General features: G+C 39.1%; 2 protein-coding genes across 2 annotated transcripts; both read left to right on the forward strand.

The window, feature by feature from the left end:
* Nucleotides 1-629: 629 nt before the first annotated feature.
* Nucleotides 630-21,540, forward strand: LOC139976140 (uncharacterized). Its single transcript, XM_071984594.1, has 2 exons — nucleotides 630-5,606; nucleotides 21,445-21,540. Exon 1 carries the CDS (start codon nucleotides 1,720-1,722, stop codon nucleotides 3,184-3,186), a length of 1,467 nt encoding a protein of 488 aa, XP_071840695.1. The 5' UTR covers nucleotides 630-1,719; the 3' UTR covers nucleotides 3,187-5,606; nucleotides 21,445-21,540.
* On the forward strand, nucleotides 11,025-13,547 carry LOC139976139 (uncharacterized). Its single transcript, XM_071984593.1, has 2 exons — nucleotides 11,025-11,043; nucleotides 11,259-13,547. Exon 2 carries the CDS (start codon nucleotides 11,310-11,312, stop codon nucleotides 13,419-13,421), a length of 2,112 nt encoding a protein of 703 aa, XP_071840694.1. The 5' UTR covers nucleotides 11,025-11,043; nucleotides 11,259-11,309; the 3' UTR covers nucleotides 13,422-13,547.
* Nucleotides 21,541-21,874: the final 334 nt, after the last annotated feature.

Genomic DNA, 21,874 nt, shown 5'->3' on the forward strand with positions numbered 1-21,874 from the left:
ATTAAGGTCTGCACTTTGTAGCGACAAGAAAAAAAACTTCACTTGCAAGCAACGGAAAGTTAACTTTTCTCAGAACGCGGTTTGGGGAGAGTCTTCAATGCCTTTAAGTGGTGGTAAACCAAAGTACCGTAATTGTTCAGGAAATATATTTTTGTCGTCATGTGAAGGCCAAAAACAGGGCCTTCTGTAAAATTTAAAGTAATGATATTACGTAGGCCAAAAATCAATGATCATGACAATTTTGTTTTTCAAATTTTTAGCATTCATGAACAGTATAGGCCTATAGTGCGTTCTGGTGTGAGTAGCAAAATTGTCTTCTTAATTTTCCCGTCATAGGCCTATTGGGAAATATTTCCACCCGTGGGAGAGTTGATTAAGTCTAATATCTACTTGTTGTTCAGGCTTGCTATATGTATATAGTTCGATGTCATTCTCCGCGTTTACTGTTTAAACGGATAATCCATTGTATAGTTTAACAGATTTAAGAGAAACACATAATGGCATCAGGCCGGTGAGATTTTCAAGCATTTCTATTTAGCATTACTAGTCGAGATATCAATAACTAATAACATGTGTTAAGCCATAGTTGCACATAGCTGGAAGTAAATTTTGTGTGTATCTTTATTTTTTACGGTGGGTTTGTTTAGTGTCTCACTTTTGCCTACGGGGATGTAAATTTAATTCAATATACCTATATATGACCACAGTGCGTAAATATGAAGCCCATGTTCGAAGCAGGGAGTAATAGTATGTATATTTCAAAGTGAAACATCACAGAAATTTGTCAGTGTACTTCCATATGACATCACAACTGCTTGCTTCAAAGTTCACTTTAGGTACAATATATACGTGTCGACGTCAAATGCTGTTATGTCGAACACTTACGGTAGCAGAAATTGATTGTTAAAGTCGCCAATTTAACACTTATGACATTCACATTATACAAATTAACTAATAAATATCACAAAAACTGTACATATCAATATACTGCAGGAATTACCAAACTGATTGCACGGTCATCAGTCGAGGAGAAATGGTTCAGTTATAGCCTGGGGGTTTCGTGCTCTACCGGGGACGAACAGGACAGGACGAACAGATTTCGAAAGGTCATGAAATATGATTTTATAAAATACACAGTGAGAATAGTTTATTATGATGATTACTAACAACTTTGCAACGTGACAAGTTTCATATACATTAGAAATCGTTCACTCCATTTTCCCATCATTTTTCAGGACAAATTACGAGATTTGTTTATAATATAGCCTACTTCATAATTAACCATTAAAACATTAAACTTTTTTCGGGAAGCTAGCAGCGATATTAATTGTGATTAGCACTTTGTTAATTACATGATACGTGTCATATAAAGCTATTAAATGGCGATGCTGTAATATTAACATAATCATATCGATAGTACCCTTTGGTGTAATAATAATTAATAATAATTAACAGATCTGTTTGCTAAATTAGGCTTTCGAATCAATTAATCCTCAATGACTGTTCGACATTTACATGTAGTTCTTCATTGTGTCTTAACGTATAATTCGTGGGTTTCGTTGTCTAAAACTTCCTTCAACAGGATTTATATTGTATTCTGTGTACGTTCGTTACACGTTATACTCTATCTGAGAGTCCATCCTAAACTTACCGTCTTTTCGACTGCAACAATATCCGCAGTACGCACTTATTTTGATTTCACATGCTGCTGAGTATAAAATGAAAGCCCACATCTTCGGCATCTTTAGCATTTACATGCTTTATCGAGAGGTATGTTCCGAAAAAGCTGTGCAGTTTCAGGTTGGTCCAACATTTGAGATCTTCCCGGTTTTGGAAGGAATAAACGTAGAGTTACAGTGCGACGTGGAAACCAATGACCCTGTTCATATCTTTAAGGATGTCATAGGTGGAGTAGATATAAATATTGTTTCTGACAGCTCGCTGACAGAGTATGAGAACAGTTCCAAGTACATTTACAACATCGGAACTTCAAGTGGTACATATCATACGCTTATTATACAAAACATCAGCATACGAGACGAGGGCATATATCTTTGCAAGCAAAGGCAGAGTGACTTTAAGGGTCTTGAATTGAATGTGTTGTACATGCATACCAAGCCCGTTTGTTTGCACTCCTCTGAGTACTCATACTTAGGTGATAACGATAATAAACATGGTGCGCCACTTAATTTTACATGCGTTCTGAATGATATCGGGGACCCTCCATCCACGTTGTTCTTTAAGAACACACCTAACGATTCTTCTGCAGTAATTCATTCAACCAAAATTCAAAAACATGGAACAACTCTAGCTGCGCAAGTTTCTTTTATTCCTGATGATTCTATGATGAATACCTCAGTAATGTGCTTTGCAAGACAAGAATTTCCACCATCTGTGAAGTCTCCACCGTTTGTATCTTTCTGTACATTTCAGCAAACCGCATCTAAGGTTCTTGAAATCATAATAACACCGCCGTCTGCAGAGCTCTTTGCACCAGATACGATCAATTACCAGTGTTCCAGCAATGTTGGTAAAGGAACATTATTCAAGTGGTCTGTGCCAAACGACTTGCCAGCCGAAGTCAAATATTACGTGAACGACACACTTCTGACAATGTTTGTAAAGAAAACGAACGACCAACATGATATTTCAATTGGTATAGAATGCATCGGTACATTTAATAATCAAGAGGGGAGAAGTCGTGCGTATTTACATGTTAATTCAGGTTCTAATCGACGTGGTTCACTCACCTTTGGTCTTATTGCAGCAATATCAGGAGGAGCGGTAGGCATCTTCATTATGATTCTTGTCTCATATAAGTGTGGTTGTAAGTCGTACCTGCAGCTGATAATGAATACCAAACGTCATCCTCACGGTGACATCGAAAGAGTAAGGAAACGCAGTCCTGGTTGGAATGGAGTAACAAAGTTAGTACCTACTTTTGAAGAAGAATGTTTGTCCGGCACTTCTTCAAACACGACGTACAAGGTGGAAGACTCCTCTAAGAGAAGTATTGCTTTCATAGTGAGGCCCGAAAGATGCAGCTTGCAGATGACAGTGGAAAGAGAAACCTTGGACGACAACGACGAGAATAAGAAGGATAGTGATCACGAAAATCACTTGTATCAAGAGCTTAAGAAAGAATCGAAAGACGATGAACCCGTTTATATAGCTCTTGAAGGATAATCATCAACATTGTTCTTTTCACCCGACGCACACAGAGAACACAGTAACTATTGAACTTTAAGATTTACGGTATTTACTAATAATAAAATATTTACTTTACGTCCTCCTACTTAACGAACAGAAGATTTAGTGTGTAACATAAAAATTAATTGAATTCTTCATCGAAGGAATTGTTTACACCATCTCTAGATATCCGTGTTTGAATGTAATAAAACTATTTTCACCCTTCATTGCTCTACAAAGTAGATCACAGTTATGTCATCCTGACAGATATTCGCTAGATGATTTTACAATCCGAATATTGATTTTTGTAATTGGTCAAGCCCTTGAAATGTGAGACATTTCGGATTTTCATTCATTTATCAAATTGATATTTTCGTCAACTGTTACCACTAGTGCGAAAAGATACATGTTAGACAAGTTATCGGACATGTCTGGTCTTTCGAACAGTGTAATGGTTCAAAGGTAATAAAGATACTGACATTATAAAATGGCACGGTCGCCAAAAAAAAGAAAAAAAAAAGAGTAAAACCTTTGGATGTTTCTCTTCAGACTGAGTTGGATTCTCTGTTATATTTACCTTACATTGTTAAATATCCAAAAGGACAAAGAAATGATAAAAGTCTTAAAAAAAAATTCACGCTAATGAATTTAAAGTGCATAGTAATAGTATGTGTTTCCTGTGTACTTCAAAATAGACTTTCGATAAATTTGCTTTCGTCGTGGATTTTAAATGAATGGAGGGCTTTGTTTTTCAATAGCAAGAGCCCTTATTATACACAATCCATGACAAGGAAGATAACGTATAGTTGCTTTGTTCCAATGTAAGCTAACCCAACAACACACTATGATGTTACAAAATGATAACTGAAGGCATCAGTATTTGCAAAAATGATTTCGCAATATAAGATGTTGTACATCAATATCACGAAATGTCAATTCTATGACAAAAATACTCAAAATGGGCAAAACTCATACAAAAATAAGGCTTAGACAACCAATGCACTCTGACAACTTGTGTTGCCTGATACCTTTTAAGGTGTTATTTTAATTATTTTAATTTTTTTCTGTTATTTTGTTAGCAATAAAACGTTACCTGCATTTACTGATTAAAAAGTCTCCCGAGCTTGATTTTATTCGTTATACTTTGCAATTTTAGTTTAATTTTGCGAGATCGTTTAATCTTTTAGCTTTTCTTAATGATATATATAGGTTACCATCGATATATAAAGAAACACAGTTCACTTAAATACACTAACATACGATGAATTGAACTTTTGTATGCTTAAAAGGCATTAAACCACCTTTTAATGACAATGACGTTTAAATTTAATGTATCAAATAGGGCAAAATTAAAAAGACTACAAGTTGACGGGGATGTAGCACAAATCCTCTGATAACAGTTTCGAATTAGTTCAGCACTTCGTAACATAACATCATACAAACAACTCTGCAAACATTTCTGCTTTATTACTTGGTTAAATTACAAATCTGTAAAATGATGAAATATGTGCATTATTCCATGCGTCAAGACTTCAGATTCACCAAGCGACGAAACTCAAGGGAAAGAAAAAACCCTTCACCTGATAGTGACACTACGAGATGAACAATATTACACATAGCCTAATAATATCATTCGTATGTGGGAATTTCAAGAATTTTACGTTCGGAGTCAAAAGAGACACACTTATGATAAGCTCGCATTGTGCTAAAAAATCACAACATATAAACTGCTATTATCATTTTTGCATTAGAAAATATCAATTAATCATACACAAAAAAAGATTTCTTCAGGGGCATTATAAGATTGACACCATTTGTTAACCACTGGTAAGTTAACGTTACATCATCTGACTTGGAACGAGATATAATTGTCTGTCATAATTATACTCAGAGTTCTCAGATATATCAGTATATATTGCGGCTTCATCCTCTGTAAATTGATTCAATGCTATAGAGTGAGCATACACATGAGGAGCGTCTACATTCATTTGATGCTGACCTTCATTTATACTTTCTGGTCGTATGGTAGTTTTATAAGTAGTGTTAGACCTTAGGAATTGGCCAATCGCATGAGCTGATGATGATGACGATGATGATGGTGTCAATCTACATACGTAACGACGGTAATTCAAGCGAATAACGTTACTAGTACAATGATAATACCTGAGAGAGCCAATATTATTAAATGCAACAGATCGAAGTGATGTGATCTTACGAAATTAACACTGGCATGGTTGAAAATGTTCCTTCCACCATATGAACCACTGCATTGAAAAGTTATAGATCCATCGGTACTTGATCCGTTATCAAATATCTTCAGTTGTAATGAATCTTTGATCTTAGTTATATTATACTGCCAATCGCTCAGTGGAATATCCGTCCATTCTAGTACAACTCCACTCACATTACTGGTACAGGTTAGAGTAATATTTTCTCTATAAGTAAATATATTTCTCAACGTAGAAAGATATATTAACAGCTGGATTTCCTTCTTCTGTTGTACAGTTGAATTCGAGCGGCACTTGTAATTGGTCACTGAAGACTATAGGAAGTTCGTAGTTGGATGTACATCGAGGATACTCTTCTGGTGGGCTGTAAATAACCTTTACGATTAAATATTGTAACTCTGGATCTAGACAGTAGAATTCGTCTTGATTGTCTCGTGATACATTGATAATAGTTAAAACACAAGCTGAGAAGGTTCTGTTAAAGATAATATTATCTGGTAAGGATGGGCTCAAATATCCATTCCTAACGTAATCTATGTTAGATCCCCTTATATGACATTCATTATGAATAGGTTGCTGACAGATGAGATCAATTGTATCCCCCTAATAAGGATAAAACTGCCCAATATAATCTGTAAAAGTAAATGATCTTCTGATTCCACTAGTGCCTTCAACCACGCATAGCCTGACCGCTAAGATAATCAAGCAAATCACAGATTTGAGGCACAAACGTTCAACGATCTTCGTCACCATATTACACTGATGGAGAAACTGTCAAAAGAAACGTCGTTGAGATCATGTTTAGGAGAAGGCCTATTATATGAGGACTAAAAAGTGTCGATATAGTTTAAATTAGTATTTAGAAATAGAATTACAGTAAATACATTACTAAGAGAATGCAGAAGGCGAAACTGCGAAATGATATTTTAACGGATATGCGTTTCTAGACATGAAGTTTTTCATAGTCTTAATAACACTATATATATACGATATAGTGTACCGTTAAGCAGTGTTAGTAGGTATACATTAAAAACTTATTGTGCAAATCCCTTAGTTCTATAGTAAGTTATTTAAATATGAACAGGTTGTATATCTCTGTAGACTATACGATACTGCATAATACAACCTGTCATGGGTTACTTTAATTTATAATTAGACGAGATTGAATAAAGCATCTTTTAATTAAAATACGATCATACCAATCAGTGTTGAATCATGCAATCTAGACTGCGATCATTAAAAATAAATAATCGCACTGTACCAGCTCCAATGTGATATTTCGGTACATTAATTTGAACTTGTTGTATAAACACTGCTTCCTGTCAGTATATCATAATGAGTGTTGACATTCGTAATACACAGATTGTTTAGACACAAGGAAGTCTATAAGAAACTTTAACAGTAGTAAGGTCTTTAACGGGAAACGTTTCAGTGGGCAGTGTGAAAAAGGAAGGACTTACAATTGATAGATAGGCCTACTAACTAGTACATTCTTCCGCATAGACTGACCTCAAACGCAATCACAAAAATCGCAGATTTTGCAAGTAAATCGTCTAAAATTTCCAATAGATGCAAAACATGACCAGATTATGACATTTACTAAAAACCCACAGTCAACCTTTGAAACCATTTGATGCTTCAACATGTATAGTGTGTGCCATTTAAGTTGAAAACAAAGTTCTTAGTACAAATTCAATAGTAACCTCTATATCATTACAAAACGATAGATGAAAAGAATGTTTCAGCAGGAATTCTTTACAAGTATATGGATACCTTCGTTGTGAGGATATTAGTTATACCACGTAACATCCATGGTGACCAGTATGGCTTACATGGGAGTTTGGTTATGATATCTATCATTGATAACTCTTAGAAAATGTGTTTTGTAAAAAAATAACTAGAAATATTTGGCAATAGGGAATTAAGAATAGAATCAATATAACCAGAGACGCTTTCGGTAAGAGTTCTTATAGCCGTGTTTTGACCGGAAGGGTTATATTGTGAAGCTTGGCTAATTGGTTAATATCTTGGCAAGATAATTTGGAAATATCAGTGTTGTTGCAACATATATCTAGGTGAATTTCGTTAGCATATGGAGTTTCTGAAGGGTGTATATGAAAGTGCCAAGTTTGGGGTTGGTTGGAATTAACAAAATGTTTCAACTTCGACGATGAAAATATTACCTAAGCAGAAAAAGGTCGCAATTTTCTTGAAGGTTTACTTCGTCACAATAACGTTGCATAATAAGAGGTATTGTAGGTATATTAAACAATATTTCCTTAATATGCCAGAACAGCCACCGTCAACGATTTAGTGTAAGTAAGATTACTATTAATAATTCTTACCGGGGTATTACAATACAAAACATATAAACACAACTTTCGCATTGGTTGGCCCATTACTGTTATGTGTCTGAAAAGAGTTGAATAACAATGAATGAATGAATTATACGTACACTGAAAGCAGAAGTTCATTATCTTGACTTCCTTTAGGTGATATGTTTGCAATTTAAATCGGTACAACACCCAACGAAATCAAAAGTACTTGTTTTTTTTTTTTTTACCCTAAAAGCATCACTTGATTCATTATATGTATTCACTTCAAAGCTCTCTGTTTCCCTTCTTGACGTCTACATGTAAAGTGGGTGTCTTGGACATTTTTTTGTAGGCCTATTATACCGCATTTAGGTCAGTACAGCACACAAGAAAATCGAAAGGGCTTGTACTAATTGTGAATAACTGTATTAAATTCATATATACAAAATATGTCACCAAACGGAACTAGTATTGTTCGATACAGGTGACAAAGGCCTACAGTGGAATGACGACCTTCCTTACCGGTTTCGAACGTCTGGACATAAAATCAGCGTCCATAGCCTAGTGGTTAGGGTGTCCACATATAAAGCGGGAGGCCCCGGTTCGAATCCCGAAGGAAGGCTAGAAGTTTTTTTACTGTTCTTGATTTTCCAACTCATTATGATTTCAATATATATATGTATATATATATATATATATATATAGAGTAGGTTGGCGTCTATCTTGGCGCAGAGTGCTCTATGTCCATTGGACAGAGCGTAATATATGTTGATACTAGATGAGACTAGTGGAACACTAGTAGTTGTTACTCGGAGTTTCACGCGTTATAGCGATCTTCAGACAACTGGTAGCTTCAAGTTATGCTCCATGAATATATAGGATCCTCGTCGGGATTACCGGGGATTATGCGGTTGTTGGTGTATTGTTCTGCCGGTGTATTCTCTTTCGCGTCCGTTCTGTTGGTGGGTTTGTAAGACTTTCTTCGGTGTTCGGCTGTTGGTGTATTCTCTTTTGCGTCCGTTCTGTTGTTGGGGTTTTTTGCCTTCCTTCGGTGCTCGCTCCTTAGGTGTGTGTGGTTCTCTTGACGGTGTTTGGTGGTTGGACTGGAGTTGTTTATGTAGAACTTGTTTTCGTGGCGGCACTTCGATATGAGCTCTGGGCGTTTGTTCAGGAGGGTCCGTTTGTCTGCGTTGATAATGATGAGTTTTTCAGTGAGACAGAGGTGGCACCGCTTCGACTCGTTGCTGTAGGCTTTGGCTCTGCTGGCGATCGACCAATTGATAGTGAATGGCTGGTTGTTCTTTTTCAGCTGCCAGATGTGCTTCGAGAGTTCCGTTGCGTTTTGGTGTTTTTCGTGGTTGAGCGACATCTTGTGGTTACCGTATCTGAGCTTGAAGGGGGGTTCTGTAAGGCCGATGTATGTCTTGCAGTTGTCGGTGGTTTTCACTTCGGCCTTGTATATGATGTTAGATGCCTGGCAGTTTCCATTTAGTGGGCATGTGTCCTTTTTTCGGCAGTTGCAGGCTTCCTCTTCTTTCGATGTGTGGGTGGCTGCTATACGTTTGTTGTGTCCTTTAATGATGCTGGCGATGTTGGGCATGCAACTGTAGCTGACTTTCACGGTGTTTCTGTTGAAAATCTTGTGTAGTTTCGATGTCTTCGGGAAGTGTTTGTTGATAAGTTTCAGGAATGTGCCTCCTATGTTCGTGGCTACGTTGCTGCTAAAAGGTGGGTTGAACCAGATGATGTTGCGCCTTCTGTTTCGGTTGTTCTTGGTAGGTTGGTAGGCGATGTATGGGAGACCCTCGGTGTAATTACTTGACTTGAGTGCTTCCTCGTAGGCTGGTGCGGCTTTCTTAAAGATCTCCTCGTCGTGGGAGATGGCGGAGATACGTCTGCTGATTGAGGCTGGTAGGGACCTGATGATGTTTGGTGGGTGGTTGGAATTCCTGTGGATGTACACTGGGTGGTCGTTGGGCTTCCTGTAAGGGTAGTGTTTTCCGGTGTTTAGGTTGAATGTTACGTCGAGGAAGTTGGTGATCTTCAGGTTGCAATCGATGGTGATGTTGAGCCCCAGTTCTTTGAATAAGCTGATCATGTGTTTTCTTATCCGGTCTGCTTTCCTTCCGTTGGTGTTTTTGAAGGCTGCTAGGCCGTCGTCCCTGTATAGCCCGATGAATTCCTTCCCATATTCTCTCGCTAGTGTGTTTAGGATGTAGAGTCCTACAAGCTCGCATATCTCGGCCCCATCGTAGCTGCCCATTGTGACATCAAAGAGGTCGTTGTGTCCTTTCTTCATCCAGGGTGTGCCGTTGTCGAAAAGGAGTGACTTCCTGGGGTGCATTATGATTTGTACGTCTTGGTTGGAGATGTGGGTGTGATCCTTAGCCATGGTTAAGGCTTTTTCCAGTAGGCTTCTTGTTATGGAGGGGTAGAATTCAACGATGTCGAAGCTGATGAAGGTGTATTTCTCTTTGTCTTGTATGTTCTTGAACCATTCGATGACGGATGACGTGTTTCTCCATTGGTTAACTTTCGTGGCGGTTCTTATGGCGTTGTTTATTCTGTCTAGGATGGCCTTGCTGATGAGACCTGTTTCGCTCTTTGCCGGGTTGATGAGCCTGCATGGTAGGTTGTTCTCAAAGTTGTCCTTGTGGTCTTTCAGGGTGATGAAGGATTGCTTGGTGGCCATCGATTCCATGCGGTTGTCGATCCCTAGTTTCTCGGCGATGGATCTGGCTTCGGCGTTGATTCTGTTGACAGGTGCCATGGAGGTCGTCTGGTAGTTCTTTGTGATGTGTTGCCTGAGGAGTTTTTCGTGTAGTTGGGTGTCTATCTCGTACAGGTTTCTGGTTTTGTCGGCCGGGATGAGCAGTTTGGTAGATTTCTTGATCCTGCTGACGTCTTTTCTGAGTTTGTCTTGGAATTGGTTGGGGACTTTTTTGACCTTCACGTTCTCGATCATACGGAGCAAGTCGTCCTCAAACAGCCTCAGTTCTTCGATCTGCGGTGGGCACTTCTTGCTTTTGAATCCGAAATTCTCCGTATGTGCAGGGTGGTGCTCGTCATCCTCCTCGTCGTCTTCCTCGTTGTTGTTGCATGTTTTTAGGAAGAAGGAAGCTTTCCATCTCATACGTTTAATGACGTTTTCGACTTTTTCGATGAGTATCTTCTTGTAGGTGTTGGCAGTTGGTATAGGTATATTCTTCATGGAGTAGTTAAAGCTGACTTGGTTCGGCTGTTCCATTGTTCCGTCTATTGCAGATAGGCAAGAGTGCTCGACTGACTGGTCAGGAGCGTAGGTAGAGTAGGTTGGCGTCTATCTTGGCGCAGAGTGCTCTATGTCCATTGGACAGAGCGTAATATATGTTGATACTAGATGAGACTAGTGGAACACTAGTAGTTGTTACTCGGAGTTTCACGCGTTATAGCGATCTTCAGACAACTGGTAGCTTCAAGTTATGCTCCATGAATATATAGGATCCTCGTCGGGATTACCGGGGATTTCGGATTCAAAAGCAAGAAGTGCCCACCGCAGATCGAAGAACTGAGGCTGTTTGAGGACGACTTGCTCCGTATGATCGAGAACGTGAAGTTCAAAAAAGTCACCAACCAATTCCAAGACAAACTCAGAAAAGACGTCAGCAGGATCAAGAAATCTACCAAACTGCTCATCCCGGCCGACAAAACCAGAAACCTGTACGAGATAGACACCCAACTACGCGAAAAACTCCTCAGGCAACACATCACAAAGAACTACCAGACGACCTCCATGGCACCTGTCAACAGAATCAACGCCGAAGCCAGATCCATCGCCGAGAAACTAGGGATCGACAACCGCATGGAATCGATGGCCACCAAGCAAGCCTTCATCACCCTGAAAGACCACAAGGACAACTTTGAGAACAACCTACCATGCAGGCTCATCAACCCGGCAAAGAGCGAAACAGGTCTCATCAGCAAGGCCATCCTAGACAGAATAAACAACGCCATAAGAACCGCCACGAAAGTTAACCAATGGAGAAACACGTCATCCGTCATCGAATGGTTCAAGAACATACAAGACAAAGAGAAATACACCTTCATCAGCTTCGACATCGTTGAATTCTACCCCTCCATAACAAGAAGCCTACTGGAAAAAGCCTTAACCATGGCTAAGGACCACACCCACATCTCCAACCAAGACGTACAAATCATAATGCACCCCAGGAAGTCACTCCTTTTCGACAACAGCACACCCTGGATGAAGAAAGGACACAACGACCTCTTTGATGTCACAATGGGCAGCTACGATGGGGCCGAGATATGCGAGCTTGTAGGACTCTACATCCTAAACACACTAGCGAGAGAATATGGGAAGGAATTCATCGGGCTATACAGGGACGACGGCCTAGCAGCCTTCAAAAACACCAACGGAAGGAAAGCAGACCGGATAAGAAAACACATGATCAGCTTATTCAAAGAACTGGGGCTCAACATCACCATCGATTGCAACCTGAAGATCACCAACTTCCTCGACGTAACATTCAACCTAAACACCGGAAAACACTACCCTTACAGGAAGCCCAACGACCACCCAGTGTACATCCACAGGAATTCCAACCACCCACCAAACATCATCAGGTCCCTACCAGCCTCAATCAGCAGACGTATCTCCGCCATCTCCCACGACGAGGAGATCTTTAAGAAAGCCGCACCAGCCTACGAGGAAGCACTCAAGTCAAGTAATTACACCGAGGGTCTCCCATACATCGCCTACCAACCTACCAAGAACAACCGAAACAGAAGGCGCAACATCATCTGGTTCAACCCACCTTTTAGCAGCAACGTAGCCACGAACATAGGAGGCACATTCCTGAAACTTATCAACAAACACTTCCCGAAGACATCGAAACTACACAAGATTTTCAACAGAAACACCGTGAAAGTCAGCTACAGTTGCATGCCCAACATCGCCAGCATCATCAAAGGACACAACAAACGTATAGCAGCCACCCACACATCGAAAGAAGAGGAAGCCTGCAACTGCCGAAAAAAGGACACATGCCCACTAAATGGAAACTGCCAGGCATCTAACATCATATACAAGGCCGAAGTGAAAACCACCGACAACTGCAAGACATACATCGGCCTTACAGAACCCCCCTTCAAGCTCAGATACGGTAACCACAAGATGTCGCTCAACCACGAAAAACACCAAAACGCAACGGAACTCTCGAAGCACATCTGGCAGCTGAAAAAGAACAACCAGCCATTCACTATCAATTGGTCGATCGCCAGCAGAGCCAAAGCCTACAGCAACGAGTCGAAGCGGTGCAACCTCTGTCTCACTGAAAAACTCATCATTATCAACGCAGACAAACGGACCCTCCTGAACAAACGCCCAGAGCTCATATCGAAGTGCCGCCACGAAAACAAGTTCTACATAAACAACTCCAGTCCAACCACCAAACACCGTCAAGAGAACCACACACACCTAAGGAGCGAGCACCGAAGGAAGGCAAAAAACCCCAACAACAGAACGGACGCAAAAGAGAATACACCAACAGCCGAACACCGAAGAAAGTCTCACAAACCCACCAACAGAACGGACGCGAAAGAGAATACACCGGCAGAACAATACACCAACAACCGCATAATCCCCGGTAATCCCGACGAGGATCCTATATATTCATGGAGCATAACTTGAAGCTACCAGTTGTCTGAAGATCGCTATAACGCGTGAAACTCCGAGTAACAACTACTAGTGTTCCACTAGTCTCATCTAGTATCAACATATATATATATATATATATATATATATATATATATATATATATATATATATATATATATATATATATATATATAGATAGATAGATAAATGAATTCTTTCGCAACAATAACAGGACCTATGTGTAGGCGGAGCTTACATGATAACTTCTCACCTTCACTTTTGATTGGGACTTTGAACCAAGTTGGTCATTCATAATTATATGTTCTTCGGAATGTGCTTCACTTACACCAATCACCACTCTCATATCATAGCTAATTTGATAGCCATCGGATATGGAATCATATCTGACCCATTACTTGAATCATTATTATTGCTTTCCTACATTGTCAGGCTAATACGTACATTAGAGTTTATAACGTGATATTACATTCATCGTAAGATGAAAATAACTGGCAAATGACACCAACTTCAAGCTCATTCAATCGTTTGTATTTGAAGTCTTTGAAGCAGCATTTGGGCGTCGTAGCTGAATCGTAGAAGAAGATATCGTCCTCATTTTTTACATTCAATCTCAGGCATAATAGAGATTAACTTTAACAGACCATACACCACTTCAACGTATGAATAAATATTTTCCTTAATAGTTCAAAATTTCTTTATTTTGAATTATACATGATGTTAACTTTACATCATCGCAGTATCTAAGACTTTTATGAATATAATAAATAAGATATGAAAGGAACCAATGTAGTGTTTTCACAATTTATATCAGTAATCAAAGAAGACCTTACCATGGAAAATCACAAACTACTGAAATCTACAACTACTGAAATTGATCCTAATTGTGCGGGTGAGTCAAGGGACTTCAATATTAATGCATATAATAATCTTCCTAAAGGGGGCTATTCATTTCAACAGCCGAAGCTAAAAAAAAAAAAAAAAAAAAAGCTTATAAATCCTTCGGTTTCAGATGAAAATTGTAATAAATACTCATATTCTCTCTTAAATCAATCTAATAATGAAATTGGTCCTAATTGTGCGGGTGAGTCAAGGTACTTCAATATTAATGCATATAATAATCTTCCTAAAGGGGGCTATTCATTTCAGCAGCCGAAGCTTAAACAAAAATGTTGAAGCTATTAAAGATTACCTTTCCCTCTTAGCCCATAACTTTACTGCAATGGGTTTTATTGAAACTTGGTATAAAGATAACTTCTCTTCACTCATTCACCTGGATAATTACAGTCTTGTTGAGAATCACCGTACAAAAAGGGCGGTGGGGTCTGCCTCTCTATTACAAACGACGTAGTATTCAACTGCCGTAACGATATTTCTCCCTTGAACGACGATATCGAAAGTATCTTTGCTGAAATTGATGTTGGGTGTTGTGTATCGCCCTCCAAATGGTGACGTCACTAGCTCCATTGATCAACTTCATGATATTTTAAAGTGATATTCTGCTGCTGGAGATCATTGTTTTCTAATGGGTGACTTTAATATTGATCTTTGTAAACCAGCCGCTAACTATTTCCTTAGTAACCTCACTGCCTGTGGCTTTCACCCAACTATTAAAAACCCACTAGAGTCACTACTAACAGTTCTTCTCTTATTGATAATATACTTACAAACTTAAATAATAACAATGCTGGTGCTAAGGTGAATATAGCTGGTGTTTTCACAATTTATATCAGTGATCATTTTCCTATGATTTTACACTATACTCTGATATCATATTCTATTCCTGGTTATGCTCGATTTTACTCTCGTAATTATCTGAACATAATATCCAACATTTTGGCCTCCTGTATATCTAGCACTGATTGGAGTAAATGTTTCTGGCAAATGACACAAACATTGCATTTAATACCTTTAATGATATTTTAAGCCAGTCTTATTCAGACTCCTCCCTACTGTATACAGTGGCGTCGCCAAGGGGGGCAGGTGGGCACGTGCCCCCCTGGAAAACCTAGTGCCCCCCGACTGCCCCCCCATCTGAGATTTGGGTTGGTAAAAAAAATATATATATATTGTTATATTCAACTCCCATCATCTGAGTTGGTTTTTCATAAGGACAAAGAAGCACAGTAATTCGTATTTTCTTCAAATGAGATGCGAAAAAATGAACAAGTTTATCCTTGAACGTCGGGTATCGAAGTCGTAACCCGCGCCATCACAACAGGTGTCGATATTTACATTGAATGTGTCAGTGCTCACGCCATACCAGCGGATATACAAGTCCGCTTCGCGAGCTACATGACTGTGAGAAGGGAGGGTACTGCAATATGTTGCCTTGGTCTGAGGTTGACAGGTTAGGAGCTGACGAAATGTGAGAATGTGAGGGTCCGCAGGCACCATACTTGCCTATATTTGTGGACCCATATATTAACCCTGTTGTGTAGGGTGCAGAGGTCATTTGAGGTCAGATGCTTGTAGGAACAAATGGCGAATGTTCACACCTGCATACTGAGCCATACTCGATGTGTGATCAAACTTTGGATTGCATAGTGAGATCCCTGATAGGGGCCAATAACGATGCTGGAACCTGTTACATCTTAATAGATAATGGGCGAAAACGAGAAGGACAAGAAAGGAGTCGGGGTAATGCACACATTAATTCAACAAATGTAGGTTCTATTGATAGGGTTAGGCATAATATCGACAGCATGTGGTTCATATCCTCTGCAAAATTCTGCGCCTTGTTAAAATCATTACCTCAAAAATAGCAATTTCTGGAGACATCTTCAGATCGAATTTAGCATCAAATGTGGCAGCATTTTGCATCTAGCCCATCCTCCGTATGCGAAAATTTTTCAAAGGGGAGGGGGGGGCAGTGGCGGCGGAACCGGGGGGCTTGGGGGGGGGCTCAGCCCCCCAATGAAAAAGTTGAGGGGGCAAATGCATGATAAGCCCCCCCCCCAATATTTACCAAGGCTCCGAAACGTGCATCTGCCCAATTTTCAATCCATACTTGTCGATCTGTCCGATGCACACGTATACTATATAGGTGTTATAATTTTAGTAAATGGCTATAGACCATATTGTCACCCCAACCGCGTCTTCACGCCCCGTGAAAAGTGGAAGCAGTGAGTGTGAGTAACGGTAAGCGCAACACAACTTCGTCTTAGGCCAATGACTTGCTTCATTTCAGCCAGTTCTCCAACATCCCCTTACTACACTCAAAAACGTCTTTGCGAGTACACTACGAGTAATAGCTACTCTCTTAATTTAAAACACCATCGAATATACAAATTACAATGTTTTTACAGACTTTTACGTGCAATCTGAGAAATTGCAGGCTTGAGACCCATATTTTAGGGCTAGGTATTTGCAGCATAAAACAATCGGGAAGTGCCGTTTCCGGCCATCTGGGGGTTTGAAAAACCCAAAATGTTCTTGTACGCTCCGCGCCAACCGATGGTGGCGCTCCGCTTAGATAGTCTCTACACATTAGCCCCCCCCCCCAATAACTTTCCCGTTCCGCCGCGCCTGGAGGGGCACCCCCTCCCCTTAGACCCCTACCCCAGGACGTTGATCCGTATCCACTTAAGTGCCCCCCATCAAATGCTGGTGCCCCCCTGTGCCCCCCAGACTGAAAAGTCTGGTGACGCCACTGACTGTATAACGTACGACAAAGGCAAAAGAAAAAGCAACCTTGGATTACCAATGGACTCCTTGTTTCAATTAAACGTAAGAATAAACTGTACAAGACTTACTTAAATTTACCAAATCAAGTTAACAAAGAGTTCTTCACCAAATATCGAAATAAGCTCAAACACATCCTGCACATAGCAAAGAGAAAACATTATACATACATATTCAACAGCTCCAAACATGACAACAAAAAGACATGGGAAAACATAAACAGTCTATTTTAAGCAATGGCAAAAAAGTTTTCAATTACCCTAACATCTTCATTGATGATGATGATGATGATGATGATGATGATGATGATGATGATGATGATGATGATGATGATGATGATGATGATGATGATGATGATGATGATGATGATGATGATGATGATGATGATGATGATGATGATGATGATGATGATGATGATGATGATGATGATGATGATGATGATGATGATGATGATGATGATGATGATTATGTACCTATTTTGTGTGATTTATCCTTGAACCTTGAAATGTGAGACATTCGGATTTTGATTCGTTTATCAAATTGATATTTTCGTCGTTTCGATTTTTGATTGGCTACACTGAGTTGGTTGTTATGTTGGCGTTGACCGGTGGTCAATTTAGGAAGTGTAACGCGCCACTTCAAATAAACACAGAAGCCCTGTATGTGTGTGATCTCCTCTTTGTGTTAGAGAACTTACTCCTATTTACAGATGGGTGCACTTAAATATAACTTAGAGTGCATTGCTAAAGAGATGATGTATTTCTTATAAGCGCGTGCTAATGCTAAACTTGTGCAGTAGATATAAAAAATGTGTTTAGATTGTAAATTAAATACAAAGACATGTAATGTTTAGCATTCAGCGTTTTTCCTTTTAAAGTAAACAAAATATTCTTTTAGTTATAGGATGACTAATGTGTACAATTGATGAAGAAAAGGCAAAGCCCTTTTCAGCTTATTTGACATGACAACATTGAACTCATAAAAGTTTTAAATTGAATTCACAAAAGTTTGGAAAAATGATGGTGCAAATTCTATAAGGACTTTGCTTTGACAAAGAGATGCAAACAGTGTGAGTAATTAGCAAAACATTGTACTAGGAACATCGCTTTAATCATAAAACATGACTTAAAACAGATTTAGTGAAAACTAACCAATAACACACAAGCTATACATATGGCAATGTTGATGCCACCTTGGTACATTGGCGGAAATGAATGAGACTGCTAGTTTACAAGAGATTGGAGATTTACACTCTAATGGTATTTTATATTTTCTGAAAAGCAGAGACATTTTTTGTGAAGAATATAGCCGAATAAGGATAAATCATTTTTTACAAAAAGAAAAATAAGGAGATGGAGATGTAAACGCGAGCACGTTTGTTGGCTGGCGTGCTCATTTTTTTTTTATTATAAATACTGTTTTATAAACCCCTCCTCCCCCACAAAATCATTATTTCTATTTTATTTTCTATATACTATGCACTTTTAAACTTAAAGAGTCAAGAGGTCTAGAAGGCCCTGGTAGAAAGTAAAAACTGTTACCACTAGTGCGAAAAGATACATGTTAGAGGAATAATCGGACATGTCAGGCCTTTTCGAACAGCGTATAATAGTTCAAAGGTCATACACTGAGACTATAAATGACACCGGTCGCAAAGAAATAAAACGTTTGGATGTTTCTTTTCAGACTGATTAGGATTCTGTGTTATTTTGACCTTACGTTGTTAAATATCCGAAAGTACAAATGAAATGATAAAGTCATTAAACATATTCACGCTAACGAATTTAAACACAGTTGCTTAGCAACAATTATATGTGTTCCATGTGTACTTTCAAATTCGTCTTACGATGAATTTGTTTTCGTCGTTGATTCCAAGTGTTTGAAATGAATGGAGGGCTCTGTTTCTCAATAGCAAGAGCCCTCATTATACACAATCCATGACAAGGAAGATAAAGTAGCTGCTTTGTTCCAAATGTAAGCGTTCATTTTAGTACAGTTAACCTGGAACAAGGAAGTTAAAATAACCTAACAACACACTATGATGATACAAAATGATAATTGAAGGCATTAAAATGATGTCGCGATATAAGATGTTGTACATCAATATCACGAAATGTCAATTCTTTGACACAATATTCAAATTGAGCAAAAATCATTCCAAAATTATGATTAGACAACCGATGTACTCTATTGTTTGTTGCCTGTTATACAGTGGCGTAGCCAGCAGGGGGGGGGCAGGGGCGGGAGCCCCCAGTTGAAATGCTCGCCCCCCCCCAAATGCTCGCCCCCCCCAAATGGAATTATTGACTGAGAAAAAAAAAACTTGAATGCACACTAAATATGTTGCTGGGCATATGTGCATATATTACCATGGTTTTTATGCAATTTTTATTCTTTACCTCTTACCTAATTCTCTATCTGCGAAATTGGGTGGCCAAAATAAAAATCACTACCATGGGAACATTGCCTTGAAAAAGAATTTGACCCAAGCAGCAGCGCAATAAACGCCACTGTCTCTGTATTGTCAAATGTGGAAACGGGTTGGCAATTTAATTAAACGGTCTCCGCGGCACTCACAAGGGGAGGCTACGTTCAGTTTATGTTCACATGGTTATCCCTGATCCCTGGATTGTGTTCCGCAATGATCCACACGTGAGTGACGTGTACGGCAGAATGAATATCACAGTATTTAGAAACAATTTGCATTTTGACTGAAACTTACAACATGTTTTGCTACTCCTACGCGACCAATCGCGATGTGTTTCTTGGGTTCGGTACATTCAACACAGAACAGCCTAGTAGTCTATATACGTTTGTGTTTCCGTAGTGAGCTCATAGGCCCCAGGTGACCAGACGTCCCCGATTTTCGGGGACAGTCACCGATTACAGTGTGCTGTCCCCGATGAACAAGTGTCCCCGAAAAGGTCCCCGATTCGTCAAAATGTTCAGAAATTTCGAAAATATACCACATTATTAGTAAAATAATTGTAAAAACAAAATTTAGTCAAGTGTGCAGTCGCGGAACGGAACTTATAACCAGTATTTCAGGTGGGCCAGTGCAAAGTGGAAACACTGTTAAAAATATGCTAGATCGATCTAGCCTAGCACTCTTTCGACCGTATAAATGGCAACTACGGCGACACAACGACACTTATAGTGTGAGCATGAGCAAATCACAAGCTCTCAAAGAACCACGTAAAGTAGGTGGATTTCATTTAAGAAAGAGCTACATTTTTGAAAATAAATTGATTAAAAAAGTGCTTCAAAGTATCACCATTTTACATCTAAGCACCTTTAGGCACTTGAAAATTTTCCAAAGGGGAGGGGCTGTCCCCCTCCCCTTTGGAAAATTCTGCTTATTACTTGGTTAAATACAAATGTGTAAAACAACAAAATACGTGCATTATTCCATGCATCAAGACTTCAGATTCACCAAGCGACGAAACTCAAGGGAAATAAATAACGCTTCACCTGATAATGACACTACGAGATGAACAATATTACACATAGCCAGCTAATATTATCATTCGTATGTGGAAATGTCAAGACTCATTTAGGGTCAAAAGAGACTGGCTTATCATAAGCCCATATTGTATTAACTCACAACAAATAAACGCAGTATCATTATTGCTATTATCATTTCCATTACAAAAGATTAAGTAATCATACACAAAAATGATCTCTTTAAGGGCATTCAGATCGGTACCATTTGTAGCCACTGATAAGCTGGTACTTTAACGTTACATCATCTGACTCGGAACGAGATATAATTGTCTGTCATAATTATACTTAGAGTCCTCAGAAATATCAGCATACTTTGCAGCTTCTTCCTCTGTATTTTGATTCAATGTTAGAGAGTGAGCATACACCTGAGGGTCGTCTACATTAGTCTGATGCTGACCTACATGTGTACTTTCCGGTCTTATGGTAGTTGTATAAGTAGTGTTAGACATCGGGAATTGGCCAATCGCATGAGATGATGATGATGATGATGATGATGATGATGATGACGATGATGATGATGATGGTGCTAATCTACATGTATACGCAACGACGGCAATTCAAGCGAAGTAATAACGTTAGTAGTACAATGATAATACAGGAGAGAACCAATATCATTAAATGACACAGATCGAAATTATGTGATCTTACGAAATTAACACTGGCATGATTGAAAATGTTCCTTCCACCATATGAACCACTGCATTCAAAATTTATTGATCCATCGATACTTGATCCATAATCAAATATCTTGAGCTGTAATGAATCATTGATCTTAGTGATGTTATACTGACAATCTTTCAGTGGAATATCAGTCCATTCTAGTACAACTCCACTCACATTACTGGTACAGGTTAGAGTAATATTTTCTCTTTTATTTGTGTTGACTTTGTAGTGAGATGGATCAATCGATACGGAGAATGTCGATAAAATCACTAACGGTCCGAAGGAACAAGATTTGTTGTAGCTCTGATAGGGAGCAGGTAACTGTTGGATTACTCTGCAGATCAAGCTGCTATTGTTAAAAGAAGAATCCAGGTATGTAGAGAATGATCGTGATGTTGAAAGCTGTCGCTCAGTGATGATTAAATCTGTGCTATTAACTTGTTGCTGTCTACCTTCCGTCTGAACGTAGAGAGATATATTAACAACTGGATTTCCTTCTTCTGTTGTACAGTTGAACTCGAACGGCACTTGTAAAGGGTCACTGAAGACTATAGGAAGTTCGTAGTTGGATGTACATCGAGGATACTCTTCTGATGGACTGTAAATAACCTGTACGA

The sequence above is a fragment of the Apostichopus japonicus genome, chromosome 11 (genome assembly GCF_037975245.1).
Source record: "Apostichopus japonicus isolate 1M-3 chromosome 11, ASM3797524v1, whole genome shotgun sequence".
Classification (NCBI taxonomy): domain Eukaryota; kingdom Metazoa; phylum Echinodermata; class Holothuroidea; order Aspidochirotida; family Stichopodidae; genus Apostichopus; species Apostichopus japonicus.

Excerpts from the sequence above, each read along its gene's own strand:
- LOC139976139 (XM_071984593.1), top strand. The coding sequence starts at position 11,310 with ATGATCGAGAACGTGAAGTTCAAAAAAGTCACCAACCAATTCCAAGAC.
- LOC139976140 (XM_071984594.1), top strand. The coding sequence starts at position 1,720 with ATGAAAGCCCACATCTTCGGCATCTTTAGCATTTACATGCTTTATCGA.